Source organism: Rhododendron vialii, chromosome 12a (genome assembly GCF_030253575.1).
Source record: "Rhododendron vialii isolate Sample 1 chromosome 12a, ASM3025357v1".
NCBI lineage: Eukaryota > Viridiplantae > Streptophyta > Magnoliopsida > Ericales > Ericaceae > Rhododendron > Rhododendron vialii.
In genome coordinates this window covers 25,078,483-25,101,866 of record NC_080568.1, presented here as the reverse complement: position 1 = coordinate 25,101,866, position 23,384 = coordinate 25,078,483, and the positions used below count along the sequence as shown (strand labels likewise).

The 23,384-nt window shown below is 37.9% G+C and overlaps 3 protein-coding genes across 3 annotated transcripts in view; 1 reads left to right on the top strand and 2 right to left on the bottom strand.

Moving 5' to 3' along the window:
- The window catches only part of LOC131311271 (uncharacterized), an 81,266-nt gene extending 66,114 nt beyond the window's left edge, over positions 1-15,152 (bottom strand). Inside the window, exon 1 of the mRNA XM_058338638.1 lies at positions 15,130-15,152. The gene's annotated coding sequence lies outside the window, so the exon portion shown is untranslated. The remainder of the gene's footprint in view (positions 1-15,129) is intronic.
- LOC131311269 (isopentenyl phosphate kinase) lies at positions 278-6,704 on the bottom strand. Its single transcript, XM_058338635.1, has 12 exons — positions 6,556-6,704; positions 5,390-5,620; positions 5,075-5,172; positions 3,923-3,965; positions 3,643-3,704; positions 3,298-3,354; positions 2,902-2,937; positions 2,742-2,819; positions 1,959-2,025; positions 1,666-1,728; positions 739-842; positions 278-654 (listed from the first exon to the last, which is right to left on the bottom strand). Exons 1-12 carry the CDS (start codon positions 6,617-6,619, stop codon positions 559-561), a joined length of 999 nt encoding a protein of 332 aa, XP_058194618.1. The 5' UTR covers positions 6,620-6,704; the 3' UTR covers positions 278-558.
- A 95-nt stretch (positions 15,153-15,247) lies between the features above and the next one.
- On the top strand, positions 15,248-22,809 carry LOC131311264 (probable protein S-acyltransferase 22). Its single transcript, XM_058338627.1, has 9 exons — positions 15,248-15,738; positions 16,491-16,604; positions 18,712-19,125; positions 19,597-19,665; positions 19,764-19,835; positions 20,325-20,453; positions 20,637-20,717; positions 20,801-20,983; positions 21,663-22,809. Exons 1-9 carry the CDS (start codon positions 15,697-15,699, stop codon positions 22,395-22,397), a joined length of 1,839 nt encoding a protein of 612 aa, XP_058194610.1. The 5' UTR covers positions 15,248-15,696; the 3' UTR covers positions 22,398-22,809.
- Positions 22,810-23,384: the final 575 nt, after the last annotated feature.

Sequence of the window (23,384 nt, the reverse complement as noted above, 5' to 3'; positions counted from 1 at the left end):
AATGATTGTTTGGATGTTGTTTTTCTCTGTGGCCTGACATCTTAATGAGTGAGTATGATGACCATCTAGGCCTACTAGAACTCAAATCTTCTTTTTTTGTTAGAGAAATGAGAAACTTCATTGATACGAAGGAGGTAGCACAACCAAACATAGACAGATAGACGACCCGACAACAAAGAAACAAACAGCCCAGACAAAACAAACGAACCAACGGTACAAAAGACTCATGGCCGATCATTGTCGTTTAGCTTAGGAATCAAATCAGAAACCATGCCAATAAAACAAGACAGACCCAAAATTTTGCATTATGATAGTGATCCGCAACTTAAATCTTGACGACTTGAGAAATGTTAACACTAACATGCCATTCTTGTGTAATACGAACTTAGAAAGGAACACAAACCCTGGCAAATAGTAATGTACGTCAGTCCCTGTAATTCAAATAATCCTGACCAAAGTACTCCCAGTTGAGCCTAAAAAACAGTTAAAGTATCTCTTTGCCTTCACAATCCTTATCAAAGATTGGATTCCATGAGAAGGTTCTAGCAGCCATTTCTTCTATCTCTGAAACCGAATAACAGTTCCTAGCCAGTCTTCTGGAATGTTGTCTTTCAGTTCCCCGCTCAGGGCCCTTAACGAGTGACTTGTGGCTACCTGTATCCAACCAATAATCCTAGCTCGCATGAGCTCTACTGTGCAGAGAAAATATTATAACGCGAGATGGTTGTGAGTAATAACCTGGACAATGTATACATCGATTCCTAGTTTTGCAATCATTGCAGCTTCTGATATTTTGGTCACCATCCCTCCCGTAGTATCATGGGCTGCTACAGTGAACTCAACTGTATATGAAGTATTACAATTTATCAATGAGAATGTATCTGTGTTCCTTTTTCTACTCGGAACGTACTCCCGCCAACTACTGAACTATGTACTCCCGCCAACTTTTAAATTCCAAATTTGATGTAAGTAAGAGAATAAAGTTTCAAAGAGACAATATCTGAAAAATGATGAGTTGTCAAATTTTTCATACAAAATGATCGCGGTAGGCTGGTAGTTAAATGTGAATTAGCAACTGACAACAAGTGGGACATTATCAACAATAGTTCCTTTTTTTTGTTTGCTCGAGTATAATGGTCAATACCAAGTAAGAGTAGAAGTAGATAGAACATTTCTACCATGGGCTATTTATTTTTTTAAACCGGCTCTACCATGGGCTACTATTGCCCATTCTTGTATTTTTTTTTCATGCCATCAAAAACGAAAAATCATGTTAATCGGACAAGAAGCGGTTCAGGAAGCATCTTGGGCAATGTCTCACAAAACACCTAAATGGCATGCATATGTAAGTAACGGCAAGTATATTCAGCATATTTAGAAATTAGGCCTCGAGTGGTTATTGGCATATTGCATCTCTCAAGGAGATTGTGTCAAACCTTTCTTTTATGCATCGAATTTAACTGTTTGAGCATCACTCATAGAAAGTGGAACAGTCACCTGCTATTAAAGACTTGGAATAAAAGCAAGTCATAAGAAAATATCAATGGATGGCAATCCAACAAAATGTACAATGAACTAATTTCCCATTTCAAAACGAGTACCTCATCCAGAGAAAAAAGGCAACACAAAGAATGCCAAGATAACTTTAAGGTGATTGAAACTGACCTCGCTTGTTCAAGTTTTCGAATGTTGGTTTCACTACAGACCATTTCCCGTCCTCACGCACTTCTATAATTATGAAGTATCAGTCATAACTGACAAATTCAATCCTCACACCAACATTAGGATTGACATCTTGGATTTGTGAATGGAAAAGAGAAGTTAAAGGGTTCTATTTTATCAAATAAGAAAAAATGATGAAGTAGAATCCGTTTCCATTTTTTCCCTTTCGCAAATCCATTGACAAATTCAAGATCCAAATTGAGCCTAAATGATCTGGAGTTTAATAAGGTGCTCACCAATCTCCCTAAGAAGTACTGCATTTGGTTCCGTTGGTGGACGGTCATATACCCCCAAAACATCCGTCTTCAAGCCATGTTATGTTACGGAAAGGCTGTGTCACATGCTGGATGATGACAGTGCTAGTCTATTAAAAGATCTTAACTATGGAGATGTGAGACTGCATTAAGAATTACTTGGAAAGCCATCAACATCTTGGAGCATCCATTTAAGAAGGGTCGAAGATTCAGAAAATATAGAGTCAGTGTCACAGTGAACAATTCTTTGGAGTTGAGTTTTGTTCACCTTCCACTTAAGAGGGTGACCATTATCCTCCTCCCTATTAGTTGAAATGGTGTGAATCTCACCATAAAGTGATGTCATGCTTACTAAAAAGTGTATTGCATGATAAGCATAACATCACTTTGTGGTGGGATCCACACCATTTCAACCAATGGGAAGAAGGGTAACGTTCACCCTCTTTTAAGGAGGGTGAACAAAATTGCACTCAATTCTTTGGGCATGCTACTCCTGCAGCTTAAAGGTTAATATGAATGCACAGGAAGATTAGCATTCGCTCGACAAAACTTGTGAATGCCACCCAGACATCTATTCTAAGAAGTCTTCAGAGTATGAATAGATTTTCTTGTTCTAATTTTGTGTGTGTGTGTGTGACATAAGCTAAAGTGAATATCACTTTTTTTTGTGATCGGTGAAAAGTAAATTTATTAAGCCCACATCTCCATGTAATTGATCTAAAAACTCAGGAAGAAATAAAAAACTTTGGAATGCATTATGGATACAAGAAAGACGACGAATTCTGGCTTTAATAGCTCTGCAAGATGACGTATGATTACATCTCCACTCAATATAGTGCAACCCTGACATTGTAGTAGTTAGTTAAATAGGAATGTCAATAACTGAAATAACATAACTCAACTTCTGAGTATACTTAGATCAAACCTGGGAAGTATCTAGGACTGCATCTCCATGCAGAACCTAAAACAAATATTAAAAAAAAATTACCACCCACACTTCAACCTTCTCATGTTATGGTACTTGAATGTGGAAGGAGATCATAAAGCATGAGGTTAAATAGTGAAAGAATAGTATACAACAAAAAAGACTTATGTTTCCTTTTATCAATCTGGCATTTCCAAGAACATGAGATAGAGAAATCCTATCAAAATTCAACAGTAGTTTATTGATGTACTACAGAAAGAGGACCAAAATTTTCATTTCCAGCTCGTAGGACCACATAAGACCAGGACCCTTCACAGTGTCAGCAACCAAACTACGTAATAAGCAAAAAATTATAACCTCCAAAAGCTGCAAAGGTCGTATTTGAAAGAAACTTACAGGTACAAAACCAGAATCAATGGCCTTAGCCACCATGGATACATCAGCTGAGGCAATCTGCAACCACCCAAATCACGATTTCAAATTTCAGGTATATTAGAATTTAGAAGGTACATACCAGTATGAGGCAATTGTAGGGATAATCCTATGTCCAAAGACAGAATGGCTGAATCCACTCCCGTTGGGTGCAAACTACCATGTGAGTACGGGGGGGCCTTCATTCAGCCATGATGTCTGTGGGACAGCCCTTCTGAAAGGGAACAAAATGGGAAAGAGCAGAACAATAATATATCACAATCTTTTCAAGTGATTAAACAAATACGGTCTTCCCAAATGCCTACTGACATTTTTTTCACATGTCAACCATCCACATGCAAATGGAGACATTCCGATCGATGGAACACCTTCTGCAAGAGGAACCCAAGCATCGATCAGAGTGAATCTTTCCAGTTAGATACTAAATTCAGAGCTATAGGTGTGGTAAAGCAGATAAATCAGGCACTTAATGGAACACAATGCAGACTGAGAACTGAAATGCCATCCAGAAAATTTAATTGCTAAAGACGCAAATAATGTCAAGAAACAAAAGGCAAACCAAATTTGCATTTTAGGATCAGATTTGTACCTCTAGCTAGCGCTCTAACAATTTCCAGATTGAGGGACGTAACCTGAAACAATTGAAAGAAAAAATCCTGAGAATTGTGTAATTTTCTTGTGATTTATGGTCAGTAACAACTGATGCTCTAAGGCAGGAAGAAGAAACAAACTGAGGAAGTGGTGACCACCAAGAACTGGGTTATATTAGGGACACCGGAAAGGAAAGGAACTGACGTATGGGTGATTAGGCCAGCATATGTGGTCGACATCCATCCAACATCGTATGCGAGGAATTATAAGTTACCACCCGCGTATAAAACTGTTATATTATCTGTGACCTCACCTATCTTTGTAAACTCTACTTCTGTCAAAAATTTAAGAGGTGTACACATCTCTCCCCTTCCCATTGTAATCATTTGCTCTAGTAATATCAAGTCCCTTTTGCGGAAACATCTCTTTCCTCTAGAAACTCTAGTATGTTGTGTCTAGTTTATTGATCCTGCTCTCTCTCTCTCTCTCTAGAAACGCTAGATTAGGATTGGACTTCTAGTGGAATTAGTAAAACCTAATCCAACTTGGATTCTATCTCATTACTCCATAAACTATAATTCATTCCACTAAAGAAATATAATTGCACTTCCATCATAATCTCAAAATTGTATTTTGACCTCCATATTATTAAATGCTTATTTATCTCCCCATTTTAAGATTATAGATTCTTGTCAATTAAATTAAACCACTGACAACTGTATTTGCTTGACATCTTATATTTTCTTGAGACATTCCACGTAAACGTATTCATTATGTCGGATACAAATATCCACATCCAGCATTTGACATAATCAAAACTTATAAGTTCCTGGTATCGGAACGTGGATACAGGCAATAATTACATCCACCATACATGCAGTACAGTTACCCTAACTCACTGAGTTTATTGACCCTAGAAAAAGATCTCACTCTTTTATGAATTGAAGATGTTTCGTGGAATAGGTGTATGCATTTAGGTGTTTTGTTTAAACTAAAATGCAGCAATTCTAGTTCATTAGAAGCAAACCATGATGAAACTCAACGGCAAACATGCATAAAACAAAAACATACAACTGCATGAGGTTCAATAAATCAGGAAAATGAGAGCACAGCAAAATTCCAGGAAGTTGCGGAAGACAGTAAATCTTACAGAAATACGTGTAGCAACAAAACCAGCTTTGACAAGAGGTTGGTTCAGTCCTCCTTTATGAACTCCAGACTTGCTAGCCTGAAAGTGCCCGAAAGATCCTGAAGCCAACAAGGATAGATGTAACATGAATTCTTCCGAAACGAATTATATTTTACGAAAATGGCTATTCAATCAGCACTTAACAGCTGAAACCCGCCAAATGATTTTTACTTGTCCACTGAGTTATGTCTCGTACATAACTCAAGCAAAAGCAAAACTAAATCAATTCCAAAAATTAGCATCTCCAATCCTTGCAATTTTGACAACAATGCCAACCTGCTCCGTGGACCACTATGAAATGGCTAGAGTGCAAATCTGGCTGAAAACTGAAATCATCAACAACACAAGAAGTTTCTTCGAATCCAGGTCGCTTGCTCCAATCCATTCCAAGAACCTTTCCGCTAGAAGTCGTTGAAACCATCATTGCTTGCCTCAGTTGTCGAGACACAATCTCAAGGTTTTCACTTATCCTCTCGAAGTCATTTTTCCAAGTAATTGCAGCACCTCCTGAAGCATTCAAAAAAATACAAGTTTCATGATTAGGAACTATAAGACAAATACAAACCATACATATGCACACAAAAATGGATAAAAGATCATATTCAAGCATATGTAAAGTTATGAGAAGCGTCGTTATTTTGAGATATATTCTAAATCAGATTAACTTGTTAAAGAGTATGAACTGCCATTGGATAGATCAACTCCAGAAACAGACAGTGAAGTAAGGGGATTAACAACACTAAAAACACTAGGAACTGTAGAGTTTGCATCAAGTAGTTATTTTTTTATGAATCCGGGCCAGTTTACGCGCACCTCGACTAATCTGGGGGACCAATCCCATCGTTTACTAGCATGGGCCCCAATTAAAACCGGAGCAAAGCTTCATATATATATGGAATAAAGCTCTGCATCTGGTAGTTGTTAGAAGCAATTAAAGGTTTATCCATCTTCATAAAAGCAAAATTATTAAGAGATATACATATGACAAAATGTCAGTATACAATCAGATGAATTCTGTTTGTTGGACGGACCTCGTGAACAGCCATAGATGATTACTTCAGATTTCAAACTATACCATGGAGTTAACATCCGAAACCAAAACAACACGACAAAAAACATGTTTTTTTTTTCCATTTCTACAAAAACCCAGGTTAGAAGGGCAGGCCTGACGCAACGGTAAAGTTGTTCCATTGTGACTTGGAGGTCATGGTTCGAGTCGCGGAAAGAGACTTTTTGCTTGCAGGGATAAGGTTGCGTACATCAACCCTTCTCCAAACCCCGCAATATGGGAGCTTCGTGCACTGGGTTCGCCCTGTTTACAAAAACCCAGGTTCTCTAAACCCTAGAAGTTACTAGTAGTAATTCAAGTAGAATGAGTGCAAATAAAAGCCACAGATAAATGCATACTGAGATGTAATAAAATGGGTACAAGAAAAACCAACCTAGTTTTACTATGCAACGGATTGGTTTAGTTGGTTGAAACTGCCTTTGATTCTCGTCCTCCATTTGGTTCTCGGCTGCTTCGCCGGAGCCGGAGGAGGGAATTAATAGTAAATTACACTGATAGTCCTCAATTTTTCAGTTGAGTGGATCTTCTCAACTGAAATGTTAATAGTAAATTACATTGATAGTCCTCAAGTTTTTTCTAAATAGAGGAATACCCCAAAAGGTTCAAACGCTGTAGATTCCCCCTCAAAAGTTTGTCGGACGGCCAAACTTGAAAGTTGGAAGCGACCTACATAGAATAACTGCCATCGTGATCAAAAAATAAAATTAAAAATTATTGCATCGGTGATCAATCTAGGAACATAATTCCGGAAACAATAACATTCTGAGCCGTACAATGCATGTGAGTTTAGACGATCCAATGATTCCGAACATAATTATTTCTATTGTCATGTTTTAAAAATGCGTTCCTGAATTAATATGCTTCTTCCCTTCTTTGTTTTCTTTTCCTTTCACTATAGTTAAATACGGTGTTGAGTAGATATATATATATACACACACACACCAAGAACCCCGTTCCGCTTTCTCAAATAAGGACCTATTTTCAAGTTTAAAAATAATGGACTTAAAAAAATAATTTTTAATTTTTTTTTGCAGAGTTAGATAGATCTCATCGAAATATATCAAATAATATCTGTATTGCATATTTTTTTTATTTTAGTAGGCCTACTATTTTTAAGCTTGAAAATTACAAATAAATACTTATTTTTTAATGACCAAAAGTGGAATGGGGGCTATTGTTCGTTTATCTTCTAGATAGGTGAACAAAATTGCACTATAGTATAACACAAAAAGCATCTTCTGCAATGTTTATAAAAGTTAGTTCCAAAACTGTACTTTGCCACATGCAATGTTATAGGAGCATCCAATGTAATAACCAAAACTAATAACTAAAATGTGTCAAGTCAGTATTTTGATGGGAAAGTCTTCAATACATATTTTTTTTAGGTGTGTACCATATGCACCTATTGTATGGTTCATATTGTGCCACCTCATAAAAAAATTACTTGTAGGACCGATCATTCATAACATTTTATTTCGTATCGTAACTTTTATACTAAAAATTCGTAACTTTTCATCATATTATTCGTAACTTTTGAGTAATACATTCATAATAATTTGGGAATCATAACATTTTAGTGTATTTCAATGAGGGTGCATATGATACACACCAAAATAAGGGGTGTGTATTGTAGCACTTCCCGCATTTGATTATTCATTTAGTTTATAATCAAACTTAACAACCTCTACCTCCATATTGTTTATTTTTGCATCCCTAACAAAAAAAAAACCACAATGCACAATGCACATTTGTCCAATAGCAAACGAGTTTCAATCACGAACCCCGACCACACTAATTTATTCGTCTCAATGAACGATTCCAATGTGGAGTGTTTTTAAGTTTTTGAGTTTTGAGTTTGATTATCGAGTTGGTTATTGGTAAAAGTTGTTAAGTTTTGTTGTGAAATTTAGTATTGCTAAATTTGCTTATTCACACTCATTTGCTTATTATAACGGAGATGCTGTAAGAGCATCTTCTGCAATGTTTAAAATATCACATGCGGCTGGTGGGCTCATTCGAGGGAGGGCTCCAGCTCTGTCATGGGGGAACTATGGGCCATTCGTGGTGGGCTGAAAATGGTTTTGGACCGACCTAAACATCCAACGCATTGAAGTGGAGAGCGATTCAGGCACAGTAAAAGAAGATTCTCAACTCAGCCCATGATACGAACCATCCTCTAAGCGGTTTTACGGGTTTTTCCGGTAGGGAATATGTTAAAGAAGATTTTGTTGACAAGTCGTTAGTTGTTTTTCACTAACTGTGAGTTTTATGAGATGAATAGTCCGATTCTCGATGTCGGCTCGAGAGTGCGAGCCATAATGAGAGTATATACGGAAGGGTACGTATGAAGAGGAGAGAATGAAGGGGAATTGATCCCATAAATTGTAGTAGTGCCTTCTACATGATGCCACCTACATATTATAAGGTCACGAGTTCAATCATGTACAACAGCTATTTAAGGGAAATTAAGAGGAGAAAGGAAAGTAGGGTCACGAGTTAAATCTTTGGGTTTTTATTTCAAAGGCATTTCTTGGTATGGAAGTTATGATAGACACTATCGGATGATTTGTCATTTACGTTAGGTGCCTTTCCTTTTCTTGTTGGTAAATCATTTTGTACATGTCAATACAATGTGTGTTTTCAGATAAAAAAACAAAAACAAAATACTTTTTTTTTTCTTTTCTTGAGTTGACAATTAGGTGTTTGGGCTAGTTTTTTTTTTTTTTTTAACCAGAAATAAATTCGATTTATATATAAAATCAAAATACAAAGGACCGAAACTTCATCGGTTCGAAAATACAACAAACAAACAAACAAAACAAAAGAGAAAAGCCGTCTGGAGCCAATACGCCGGAGTTGGACCCGTCAATCACACTTGTGAAGGGGGTTGGAGTGGCCAGGTATGAATACAGAGCAGACTCTCCTGGATGGACCCGCCGCACCAACTTGAGCTCATTCCCGTCGTAGACTGAAGGCTGAAGCCGCTACAGACGCTGAACTGGTTCCAAGAAACTAGATCTAGAACCCTAGTAGTCCAAAAATGATGGAGAGAGTGGGAGGTCTCAACTCCCTAATGAAAGAGTCTCAACCATCTCACAACCATGGGCTTAGAGAGAAAACAGGAAGAGAGGAGAAGTATGGAGATGAGGGATTGAGAGGAGAAGAGAAAGGAAGATGATGGGAGAGGGAGAAAAAAGGAGGGGGCGGCGGGGAAGGGGGTGTGATGGAGGGGGTGGGGAGGAACCCACCCCTCTACTGCTTTCTTTCTACGATTGTTCGAACCAGTTTACGTGCACGGTGCATCTCGACTATTCTGATGATGTGTTTTGTATTTGGGATAGAGGTCAAAGAAATGTGTTTTTTTTTTTTTTTTGATAAATGGGTTCAATCCCATCATTTTGTTTGCTCTCATGATCAATTAGACCAATTTTAATTTCACAGATCTGATACCCTTGTCTCCCCTCTTATGATTCCTCTTTACCTTTCCACGGTATGATAATCTCTTGTATGAGTGGAACGATGCATTTGACACTTTGCCTACCTCAGCTTAGGATTCCTTAAAATTTATTTTTTATTTTTGTAACAAATGAATTTCAGTTCCTATCAAAATAAGTAATGCAACAGATCTAGAAGCTGCAGAAAATAGATAGAAATAAAGAGCATATAATTTGGTAAAATGCTTGTACTATAATTAGATGCACCACAATTAGGGCTGTAAACGAACTGAATCGAGCCGAACCCTGTTAAGTTCGGCTCGGGTTCGTTAAGGTATGAGTTCGGCTTGAGCTTGAACAACTTGGCTCGAGTTCGGCTCGTTAAAATTTTTCAAGGCTTGGATTCAGCTCGGTTGGGTTCGTTAAGATACTAGTCTGACTCGAGTTTGGCTCATTAAACTCAAATTAATCGAGCCGAGCCGAATCTAAGCTCAAATTGAGCTCGTCAAGACTCAGGTTTCATTCGGCTCAGCTCATTAAACTCAAGCGAACCCAAACTCTCTTGTTGATAGTATAGAATTTGGGAGAAAAATAAGTATTGAATTATATATACAACCTTAAAATTTTTTACATTTACAAATAGACCCCTATTGAATTATTAATTAAATTTAAGTATAGGTTCGCGAACCTAACCGAGTCGAATACCGTTAGGCTCAGGTTCGGCTCATTTACGGAATGAGCCTAGAATTGAGGTTCAGGTTCAGTTCATTTAGCAGACGAATCGAACTCGAACGAGCTCTTACCGAACCGAGCCTCGAACAATTCGCGAATGGCTCAGTTCATTTACAGCCCTAACCACAATATCATGCAAAAGACCCCGAGAGAACGTATTGCTCAGTTTTGTAGTTCAAGGTAGAGACTATGGAAAGAAGGGGGGTGCATCATGCTTGGGCTAGATTTCGGCGATCTGCTAAGTCTTCTTAAAAAATAAGTAGTATTTATTTACAATTTTTAAATTTAAAAATAGTATATTTACAAAAATATTTTCTGACTTTTTTCGCACCATTCAAAAGATCTCATCGAGATTTATCAAATAAAATACATATTGCAAAAAAATTCCTCCCTTGGTTCCATAATGTTTGTCCGGTCCACAAAAAACGAGGACATAAAATAAATACAACTTTTGCAAGAAAACTTTAAATTTTTTTCAACAATTCAGTATATATCGATGAGTTCTTGTAATTTATGAAAATGCATATGAATACTTATTTTTTAAGAAGGCTTAGCGGAATGCGGTATTGACTCCTACAACTTGGTCATGACATTAGGGCCATCCGATTGACAAAATTTAGAGAGAGAAGCTAAACTTGTGTTTTATTTCTTCAATTCTCAGTACAAAATGAATTACATCAGATCTACACTTATATACAACTAGAGAAAAGAATCTTTTTGACTAACAACCTAACTAATTCTGCACGACCTCAACTAACTAATTGAGTGGGATTAATTGAGTGGAAAGGGGCTGAATGGAGCTGTGGAGCTGGGGCTGAGTTCTGGCTCTTGAACTAACTTCACTTGGCTTAACGGCTTCGATAGCTGATGCAACTATTGTACTTAACACCGATAACATGCATACTGGAATGCCATTGGGCCAAAGACACGTTTATATGACTCATATATTGCTCACGTTATATTTAGCGAGTAAAATATTATGTATATTGGGTTGCAATAGGTCATAATTTGGAAGTGATGGACTAAGACTTGAAATGTATTCATCAAAGACATTTTTTTGATTGTGTTTTGACCAAATTCACACAATTCCAATTGAAGAAACCGATAAAAAGGTGGATGGGGGTTGGTAAAGATGTTAATTTTCACCTGTTCCATTGGCTTTTATGGCTTCTTTGTGGACCTATCGAAACTCATTTTAAACAATCAAAAGAGGGCAAATGATTTCGACACTTCACTTTTTTTATAATGGCATTTAAAAATTTGTCTTTTGGTGTAGAAACTGTACATAACTTGGCACACTGAAAGATAAATTTTAGAGTGCCATTATTAAAAAGTGGAGTGCCAAAATCATTTTTCTTAAAAGAGGATTCCCTGTACTAAATGATATTTTGTGTATATAACAAAAGTTAATAGGAATAGGTAATTGCAGTTACATTTGATTAGTTTAAACCATTTTATATCTAAATACAGGATATGGGAATATCTAGTTACGGATAGATGAATAAAACTTGTATTATCAAAATGCGTGAAAAATAAACTAACAAGGACTAGTCTAGTTGACCACTCTTTTATAGAGTTCTCTTTTGTTAGTTTTCTTTATTATGCGTATTGGGGGCTACCAGTTGGTTTATTTATTTACAGAAAGTCTGTCCACATAGACTATTTGCACACAGATTGCGCACAAATTTTATTTTGGGACCCACCACGGGTTCCACACAAATGGTCTGAGCTGTTCATTAAATGTAAAAAAAAAAAAACTTGAAGGGTCTTCGCAAAAAATCAGCTCAATCCGATATCTATAGACGCTCGATCCAATCGTCTAACTTTTCATTCAGATTTCAGAATAATGAATAGTTAGACGATTGGATCGAGCATTTATATTTATTGGATTGAATTGAATTTTCACAAGGACCCTCGAAAAATGTTTTATATTTAATGAACGGTTCGGATTATTTGTGTGGGATCTTTGGCAGGCTCCACAACAAAATCTGTGCACAGATTGCCTGTGTGTAGCAGGATTCATTTATTTATATTTGAAGTAGGGTTGTTATATAGTAGGATTAATTTAGTGTAACGTTATTATAATCCTCATGAAATACATGAATGTAATTCTCCTACAATTTAAAATTAATAAAATATAGTATGCAACTCGCGAATAAATATGCAAGAAAAGAACATTCATAAAAATATCCTCTCCTCGGTAATAGGCCTAATTAAACTATTGAATGTCTGTAACATAGGCATAGAATAGAGTAATTATTCACCCTTTCCAGAGCATCGCGCGGCATTACCCACGTGGTACTCTAAACATTTACATAACGGTAAATTATTCGGTAGGAACATTATAACTCATTTTTTTGTTAGGTGTTAGAAGACAAGGAATGACCTATATTATGTGATGACGATCTTTTATTTGCGAAAAGTTTACATAGCAACAACATGTGGTACCCCAGGAATACCAATAATTGGCCCATGGGATACTAGCCACATGCCATGGCAAGTAGATCATGTTTCACCCTATTTTGTAGGCATTAACTACTCCCACATGCATTTAATAAGGTCAAGCAAAATTGAACAAATTGAGGAACAAAGGTTTTTTGTTTTAAACGGAGGAAGAGTCCTTCAGCTAAGCTATTAAATGGATCCGACTGTGTAACCCAAACTTTCGGAGGAGCTATCGCGGTCATTTCAATCACGGCCCTCACTTACTGTAAGGTACTCACTATGTGGAAAAACAAACCCTAAATCTTGAAAACTACTCTCAAAGATTGGACATCCGCGGGCAACTCCTGGGCATGGGCAGACCCACCATAGGGCACGTGGGGTCATGTGCCCCACGCCTTTTAAATTTATTTATTTATTTGGCTGTTTTGTGTATGTATATATATATATATATATATATATATATATATATATAATTTATGGTGAATGTATGTAAGTAATTCTCTGTTGGTTTTAACCAAGAGGTGCTGGGTTCGAGACTTACCCCATGCACACTTGCAGTTTTTTTTTGCCTTTTTCCAGCTATGCAGTTTTGTGGAGCTTTGTGTGTATTTTTTTGCTTTTTTCCCAAAAGGCAGAAGAAAATATGTGGGTTTTTTTTTTCAAAAAGTAGTAGAAAATAGTAGTGCGTACCTTATTTTTTATACTATTCGTGGGTTCAAGTCTAACCCACATTGCATTTGTATAATTTTTGTCCCCAAAACTGTAATAATAGAGTTAGTAATAAAAAAAATAGATGATGAACATGTGATAATGTTGTTTTAATGCTTTTAGTCAAGGTGAGCAAGTTTGCCCAAGTAGCTAATTATTAAAATACATATATACTTTAAAATTGTTAATTTATCATGAATGCTAAAATTATTTTGGAGTAAATGTGATTAACTGTAACTTGTATATTACGGTTATAAAAAAAAATTGGTGCCCCCGCTGTGTCAAATTCCTGGGTCCGCCACTGCTCCTGGGTTTGTATTGAGGAACAAAGGTTGTATTATTGAGAGGTCTGCAATGCTTCCAAAGAGTCCTTATAACAGGTGAAAAGCAAATCATCAGGTTTGTGATAGATACAAGTGCTTGAAAGGGGAGATGCTGCCAATTGTTGGGGCTGTCACTTTGGTCCAGACTGATCTCTACAATATTGTTGGATTCCTTCCTGCAAAAGAAGTTATTGAAAGCTATATAACACCATGAAAATGTCTTCAATCCCTATCTAGAATATTTCGAAAATGGCAAATTGTATTTATTGGCCTGGGTAGTTTTAGAAATTTTGATTTTCTTCAGATTAAAATGTACACGTAACATTTTTGTTTCAATTTAATGTTGCTGTCGTCTTCCGTCGGAATTTCGAACGAAATTAGAAACACCACATGTGACTCGCACATGGCAACTTTTGGTTGTGTTTTAGATTTTACCATTCTTCAGTCCAACAAAAAGAGTAAATAAATCTAAGATTTATATTTTCATGTGTTCCTCTGTTGTACCTTTAATTTAATATTTCTGCTTTCCATTGAAATATTAACAAAAGTTAATGATGAAAGAACTACATTGGAACCAAACTAGAAGTATAAAGTTCAAAAATAAGATAAAATAAAAAACAATTTGATCAAAACAAAGAGTGTGTTTGGTGATGATTTTTACGTTGTATTGGGTGTGTTTGGTGGTGATTTTAACGGCGGATCACATATGCTGAGTTATAGATTCTTGATTATGATTAATGGGTATTTCCGGAGAACCATGTGTCGTTGCTATGCTGATCACATAATAAATCCTTGATTATTAATCAAAAGATTATGGTTCACCGGGAGTACCCAATAAGTGTCGGTGAGGTGCATAAAATAGAGGTTTAAAAGAGAGAAAGAGAGGGGGCAGAAGTGATTATTTGATGCCCGAGGGGGCATTGTCAAGTTATGTTCCAACTCTTCATTCATCACACACTTTATGGTGGAATCTACCAAATCATGTGCGGCGAAGAGAGAGAGTCGGGACATAACGAGGTAATTTTGAGGGAGAGAGAGAGAGGACAAAAGGGTAGAAAATGTGTCATAAAGGTTGAAAGGAGGTTGTGCACTGACCCGTGACACATGATCTGGCAATCTGCCCCTGGGAAAAATGGTCTTTATGCTACTATGCTGGAACCAAGAGAAGATTGAAAAGCAAGTAAAGTTCCTACTATATAGAATTTGGTTTTTCAAAAAGCAGGTGGATTTTTCTTTTGAACAAAAAAGAAGATTGATGGATAATTATAGACCTGAAAAAAGTAAGACAGACAAGTTCTACCAGACCCCCTCCTCTCTCTCTCTCTCTCTCTCTCTCTCTCTCTCTCTCATTGAAAAAATGCCATTGCAAATCTTTCTTGCCCAGTAAAAACAGTAAAAATGATTTACAAGAAACAAGAAAAACCCACTCTCTCTCTCTCATTGAAAAAATGCCATTGCAAATCTTTCTTGCCCAGTAAAAACAGTAAAAATGATTTACAAGAAACAAGAAAAACCCATTCCATTTCAACCCCAAAACCTACCTCTCTCTCTCTCCATGACCTGGTTGGGCTATGATTGAGTGAAACAGACAAAATCTCCCTTAGCATTGTCCATTCCTCCTTCCCCACAACCCACACTACCAGCCATTTCTTTAGGCTATAGTATTCATTTTTTGATGGTTTGCTAAGTGACAAGACCATGGAAAATGGGTAATAGAGTACTTCTATGTTCTGCTTGCTTCTACCCTACTGCAACTCGGCAATACGAAAGGGTTTGCCTGAAAATGAGGGAAAGTTGGACAAAATATATCAAATCAAGATTTCAACAGTGACCCAAGGCATTCCCTTTTCAGTTTCAAATCTGTAGCAGAAAATGAGGAAGCATGGATGGCAGCTCCCTTACCACCCCCTACAGGTCTCTCTCTCTCTCAGTCTCTCTCTCTCTCTCTCTCTCTCTCACACACACACACACACACACTACACACTACACTAAAGCCACATAACAGTGGGAGCATCTCCAGCCTTTGCCCTTTGTTTTCCCCAAATTTGTGTAAAATTTTGGGTAAAAACCCAATTTCGGTAGCAGCATCTCGAATGCGAATACCCAATTTTTACCCAGATATATTATTTTTTAAAGTATTCAATGGCATTAATGTAAATAAGAGAGGGGAACAAATCTGATTTGGGTTGGAGAGAGAGAGAGAGAGAGAGAGAGAGAGAGAGAGAGAGAGATCAAAGCTCCGGCGACACAAAGCTCCGGTAACACAAAGCTCTGACGAACAAAGCTCCGGCAACTCCAGCGAAGAAACATCAGCAAGAGTCGGCAGCTCACTCCGGCAACAGTCGGCCGGCTCCGACGAAGCACAACAGCTCCGGCTAGGTCCCATCTCCCTCTCTCTCTCTCTAACTAGCCGTTGGAAAAATGGGGAGGGATTTGGGTTGTCACCAGTTCAAAAAAAATTAGGTTGTTCCAGATTTGGGCAAAGAAATGGGTAAAACCCCAAATGGGGAAGGGTTTAGGTAAAGCATTGGAGATGGGTTTTTGAGGTTTTTGCCCAAATTTTGAATTTGGGTCTTAAAATGGTCAAGGCTGGAGATGGTCACACACACACATTGCTTCCATATTGTTCAAACCCCTGATTCGGGTATTCCTCTGTGTGTGTGCAGGTGGTAGCTGTTGCTGTATTTCTGGCATTGGGGTTTGCTTTCTATGTATTCTTTGCTCCTTTTGTTGGGAAACAATTGTTCCAGTATATTGCAATAGGGCTCTACACCCCCCTTGTAAGCACATTTCACATCATTTATACGTGCGTTTATAGTATTTGGTTCTACATGGTTGTCACATTTGTACTGGGGAAGTGTTTAGAACTGTGTTTTCTCTGCTTGTTGGTTTCTGAATTTTGAGCTGGATACTAAACCCTATGATCTCTTTCTACAAATGGGTTCCTTTATATTACTATTCCTTTTTTTTTTCTTCCCTCTTTCCTTTGGATAATTTCATTCAGATATTCTTTCCACGATATTGCGAACCTGTTAATGGTTGCTGGTCTTTTAGCTTTTTGTTACAAGATTATTATCCATCAATTTCACACACTTCGGATTTCAACTTGAGGGTCTCCTGATTTGACAAATGCATAAATTTTATTTCTTCTTGGAGACCTAGAGGTCCTAGACTGTTGCCTCCTACTCTTTGTTTTCAAGTTAAATAATATATTGCTGCGGATTTTCGGTTTAATCACTAACCAAATAGTGTTTTGTGAAAATTTATTGACAGAGTAAATTTCAGTTCTTCAAGTTTAGAGCAGCTTCAGCAGCTGAGAAAATGGTTGTTACCAAATTTTGGTTAAAGCCATCTATTGTGCCAAATTGGAAGCTACCAATTTAGTGAAAACCACATCATGATCACAAGAGACTATTTGGGGAGAGAATCCAGTCATTAAAAAAAGGGCAAATTTTCGTAGTCGTCCCTTTAGTTTTACGGTTGTTTCAATTTCGTCCCTCTAGTTTCAATTGTCTCAATTTCGTCTCTGTAGTTTGTTTTACGTTCCAAATTAGTAAAATCGTTAACACCGTTAATGAAACTAACGGAAAAAATATGATTAAAAAATTAAGTGCTCCAATTTTCAATCTGGTTGAACCGGTGCGAAGATCTTATTTTTCTGATCATTTTATCTTAAATGGTCATAATGGATTTTTGTCTCTAAGGTCTTTCAATAAGTACCCGAAGAGAACTCTGAAACTAAATAAGGAGTCTTCGGGTGCTCATTGAAAGGCTTTAGAGCCAAAAATTCATTACGAGCATCTAGGATAAAATGATCAAAAAAATAAGATCTTCGCACCGGTTCAACCGGATTGAAAATTGGAGCACTTAATTTTTTAATCATATTTTTTCCTGTTAGTTTTATTAACGGTGTTAACGATTTTACCAATTTGGAACGTAAAACAAACTAGAGTAGAACGTAAAACAAACTGGAGGGACGAAGTTTCCCTTTTCCCATAGTAGATTGCCAAAAAAATAGCTACAAATGAACCATCTTTTTGGCCGTCCTAGTTGCCATTATTAATCCATAAAAGACCAATGATTGTTGTCACATCAACTTGCTAACAACTAGCAGTTTGTTCATAGTATTCACAGTTTAGCTGACCATGTTATCACAACTCTAGCAGAAAGTGATCTGGCAAGGATAATTTGTGTCGGGTTCTGTTGAAAGATGAGCATGATTGTCCATCATGGACTAAATATCCACAGAGTGGTGACAAGTCTTTTTGAGTATAAATTTCCTGATATTCGAAGTTTTAGAATTTAGATTGTAATCCATTGAATTTGTTGTGCTGTCTACTGTTTCTACAGTAGCAGATGCGCAAGGTGCATAACATTCTTATGTATATTGCAAATTTTCTGCCAACTAATAGTGTTTAACATCAGTCATAGAGATATTCCTGAAACAGCAGTTGTAGAGATATTCGTGAAAGTGCTTTTAATTAATTGTAATAAACGGTTAGCAGTATTCCTGAGCTATATATTTGCCAACTGGCAAATCAGTTGGAATGCAATCTCTATTTTTATTGTTTCAGTTAACATTAAGTTTCTCACGCTGAAAGTATATATATTAGTTCTCTAGTCTTATCTTTTCCACATTTGTAACATACACCCTGAGTTTTCTTTCTCGATGCGATCAATATCTGGATGCTTGTACAAACAGGCTTAATACCTTAGTCCTCCTTTCATGCCACACCAAATGAGAGAAAATAGAAAGCAATTGTACGAATCAACTAGGATTTCTGAATGCTGACTTATAGTATTCGTCTATGTTGCATCACTGAATTGTCTTCTATCTTGAATTCATTGTTTTCCATTTATGAAACGAAAGCATATTTATATTTGCAGATTTTGTGCGTCTTCGGCTTATATATATGGTGTGCAGCAGCTGACCCTGCAGATCCAGGAGTTTTCAAGTCCAAAAAGTATCTTAAAATACCAGACAGGAAAAAGCTTTCCCAGCAAGACGAATCAAAACTAGGTGGGAAATCAAATTCATCCATACAGGCTGCACATGCTGCTGCAACAATTGGAGGGAAACTTTTGGATGAGAACACAAAGGAGATGGATGCAAAAACAGAGGGTTGTACTGTTGAAATTGAGAAGATAAATGTGTCATCTCGCCCCTCATCTAGTGTTATACCTTTGTTGGCTTTCATTCCTTGTGCTTTTAAGTGCAACTGCTCAAGTCCACAAGAAGAATCTTCTGATCAACATCTGAGTGAAGACGGCATGTTCTACTGTAGTTTGTGTGAAGTAGAGGTGTGTAAATTTAACTGTGTGGTGGTTAGATGCTTTGAATTGTACGGTGCGACTTGCAAGTACTTACATTGTTATAACCTGAGGAGAGCTAAGTTCCTGCCTGATAGTTCTTCTGTGTCATTTTCCACGAGTACCATTATGAAGCTAAGTGTGTCATTTGATGGGTTTCATTTAGGAATGTCTTCCAATATTTAGTCTCAGGTGATATTAGCCTAAGCTTTAGATTTTTCATAAATTGATTCTGAAATCAGAATCCAAAAGTATCCGGATTGATGCTCCTCAGAAAGAGCTTTTAAGAAGCTTGAAAAGTTGTTTTTAGCTATAAAACCAAAGCATATTTTGGCAAATACACTAACAGAGCTTCTGAGACACCATAATCAAATATCACATATCCAAAAGCTATCGCTACCTCTAGTGTAGGTGCAACCAATCCGGCTTAACATGTTCTGATTGCACACTATTATCTTGCAGGTTTTTAAGTACAGCAAGCATTGTAGAGTTTGTGACAAATGTGTAGACCGTTTCGATCATCATTGCAGGGTAGTTATGTCTTTTGTTGAGTATGCTTTTCCCTAGTGTTTATTTTATTCTGCTCGATTCTGAAAACTCTCATGCGTCTTTCTTCTCTGTTTTTATAGTGGCTCAACAATTGTATAGGCAAAAGGAACTACCGGAAGTTTTTCATCCTCATGGTTTCTGCCCTTGTCTTGGTAAGCATAGGTCTCCATCCTTTCATTGGCAATCTCATAGTGCTCCAACAACCTTCCACATATCGTTCTCCTCTGTTGGCCAGCTTACGTGCCTTTCTGGATCCAAAAAGACCCTTGACTCTCTTAGTTTGGACTTTGGAGCACCGTGTTACGTGATGTTTTAGGGTCTTTATTCTTCCCACATTGTAATGTGCATAAGAATAACATGGGTTTTTAGGTAACTCGCAAAATCTCATGCTGATGATGCTGATACATTCAAAATTGTGTCATTGCCATTATCCATGTTTGCTTTCATGGTAGGCTCATCAGTAGGTCCCAAAAAATCTTCACCTATCCTTCGTGTCAAAAAATCTCTTCTGACACCAAGAAGAGATTGCCAGAACCTGATATAACCTTGGAGTAAGCATTTCATTTTCAAGACATTTTTCACTCTAATGAGTTATTGACAGGTATATACATGGTTTGTGCTCCTTGGACTTGAGATTGCAGCTAATTTTTCAATGGTCAGCTGGAATCCTTGTACTGGTGTGCTGTTTTCTTGAGCAGAAGAGGTTCTCTGTGGACATTACCTCCAAGTTGGGAAGCAGTTTTACTCTGGCACCATTTGTTATTGTGGTGGTGAGTATTTCGTATCCTTCTCCTTTGAGATGTTTCAGATTTCTTAAAATTTCATGGCTGTACTCGTGCTGGTCATATTTGGCCAACTTTTGTTAATTTTGCATGGCAAAAGTAAAAGTGAGAATTCAATCTTATCCGGTGCTACTATTTGTGAGTAACGAAGTGTAGCTTTACATGTGGCAGGCAGTGTGCACCATTCTGGCTGTTATCGCCACCCTACCACTGGCTCAGCTTTTCTTCTTTCACATTCTTCTCATAAAGAAGGTAACCAAATATATCTTGTACCTTAATTAAAAAGGAAAATACTAATATCAGCTAACCTATTTTCTTGAATGCTTGTGTTGCAGGGTATTAGCACATATGATTACATCATAGCCTTGAGGGAGCAGGAGCAACAAGAAGTTGGTGGTCAGCAAAGTCCCCAGCTGTCACATGCCAGCTCCCTCACTGGGCTAAGCAGTGCAAGTTCCTTCAATACTTTCCACCGAGGCACATGGTGTACCCCTCCACGTCTGTTTCTTGAAGATCAGGTATGACTGAATGAGGCATTCTGTTGTGTGCTGAGAACCTCATTTTAACTTGTTGAGTCATAGATATCATACAGAATTGGTTGTCCAAAACTGTAAGGCCAAAGTAAAGGAAAGATATGATATATGATGAAGCAAAAACTTTTTGATCTCCCTTTCATCCATAATTCCTTGATTCAAGCACCACCTTAACCAGTTGCTAGTAGTATTGTGTTTGTTCCTGGAGAACTCTATGTGTTAGCCAGTATCTCCGGTTTGAATAAAAAATTGTATAAGTTTGTTGCAGTCATTAAAGGTAGGGATGTATCTCCATTCTACAATTTTGCATCTACATTATGCATAATGAACCATGCATTCTGAGTGGAGGGTGTATTGAGATTACCATAGAGATGGTAGTTTTTATGTGGAAGTTGCTTACGCCAATTGCTCTGTGACCAAAATGACCATAGAGGATCTAATGGCACGGATCATTTTTGTGCTTCCTTTAAATTTGCAATCCTTTCGCTAACTTCAGAAGAACTCCACTGTTATTCTTCCAAAGCATGGGCAAAGACATCTCACTTTTCAGTGAAATGCACTGTGGCACTTTTGGTAGATACCGACCTTGTACATCCGTGACCTAATATGCACAACATGAAACCTTCAGCTACTGATATGGCAGCAATATCTGTTTTGGTTTCAGTTTGATGTGGTTCCACCCGATTCTGCATCCGTCAGTTCACTAGGCAAAAAGATGGCAGGTGATGAGCCAATCAAGAAAAAGAACCCTGCAACAGTAAAAATCAGTCCGTGGGCACTTGCGCGTCTAAATGCCGAAGATGTTTCAAAAGCTGCTTCTGAGGCAAGAAAAAAATCCAAAATCCTGCAGCCTGTTGTAAGGCGTGGTACACAGCTCAACCTAGACAGCAGCGGTGGCCGCCATATTGTCCCAAAACCTGACAACAACAATCGAAGGCGGAACAGTAAACGAATTCGTCTCCCGGCAGAACTTCCCCCCCTTGAACCCCTAACAAAAGATTCTGATGGGAATGATAGCTCTTTGACGAGTTTGGCCCCACTCCAGCTCGAAGCCCGGAGCGCTTTTCGAACAACTGCTTCGTCTCCTGAAAGCAGTACAGACTCACCTGACCGTCTCCACCCGTTCCGCGTAACGTTGGGCCCCACAGAGGTTGGGCGCCTCATGGGACCCTCTGCTGGGGCGGTGGTGGCAGCTCGGATGGGGACTCCTCTGTCAAGGTCGGCGAGCGATGGGTATGAAGCGTCTGGTGGGGAAGATAGTGACAGGGTTCCTTCGAGGAATGTGCAGAGGTCTACTACGAATTGGAGTAATCTTCTCTTGGGGTCTGAAAGGGATGAGAGGGTGGGTAGATTGAACGCGTCGACTTCCTCTAGCCACGTTAACAGTAGAAATCTTTGAACAATTGAGGTTACTCTTGTTGTTTGGATTGAATGGATTTCGTGGGGGGTAGGCATTCTAGTACTTCTTTCTTATTCGTTGGCTGAAGGGGTTAACAGCCTGATTGAATTGGCTACTGGTTCTGTGATCTTGGAAGCAAGGTTCTGCTCGGAGAGTGCTGTGAAGTTAGCCGAAAAAAATCCATAAAAGAGTTTTAATTGTCTTCTTTTCTGTTTCTGAATTGACGTACAGAAATCCAGTAGACTGTTGCCATTGTGTTCTCCTGTATTGATTGACGTACAGAAATCCAGTAGACTGTTGCCATTGTGTTCTCTCTGTATTGATGTATTTCGTGGTGACATTTCTTCTGTAGTGTAAAATTGTAACAACCCACTTTTAGCGGAGAAAGTAACAGGTTTTCGCAGCGTTTTGATCTTGGTGTTTCCATTTTTCTTCTTGCAAATTTTTGTACTCTCTTTTTTCTTGTTCGCCTACAATTCTGCTTATATCTTTGGATTAGGAAAGTTAATCGAGCTTAGAATTTTTTTATCTGAAATGCAAAAGCGACATCTTCGTAGTTGTCCATTGCATAACGTGGATGAAAATAGTCGCAAAATTGAATTATCGTTGGGACAACTTGGCTGCCTGGCATTTGCAGTCGTTCTGGATGTGTCCATTGCCATGGACCTTTCTTGCTTTGCATCCTTATCAGCCATTGGCGCGCGGTCTCTATGGGATCATTGCTTCCCAGGACGCACTCCATCCGCAAAAACTACAATGAAAGAGAATCAGTAGCATTTTTAACAGCCTAACTGTCATCTTTCAAAGGTCGAATTTGGTTTCCCAGGCGCGGGAATCCCACCATTGTGCAACCCAAATTCTCCGTGACTCGTCAAACCAATCCCAAGGCAATTTGTGAAAGATGAACACATTATTCATTCATTCACGAGGTAAATAGCTTTCGGTCGCGCATTTTTTTATATTTATGGAACCAACAATGGGAAATTA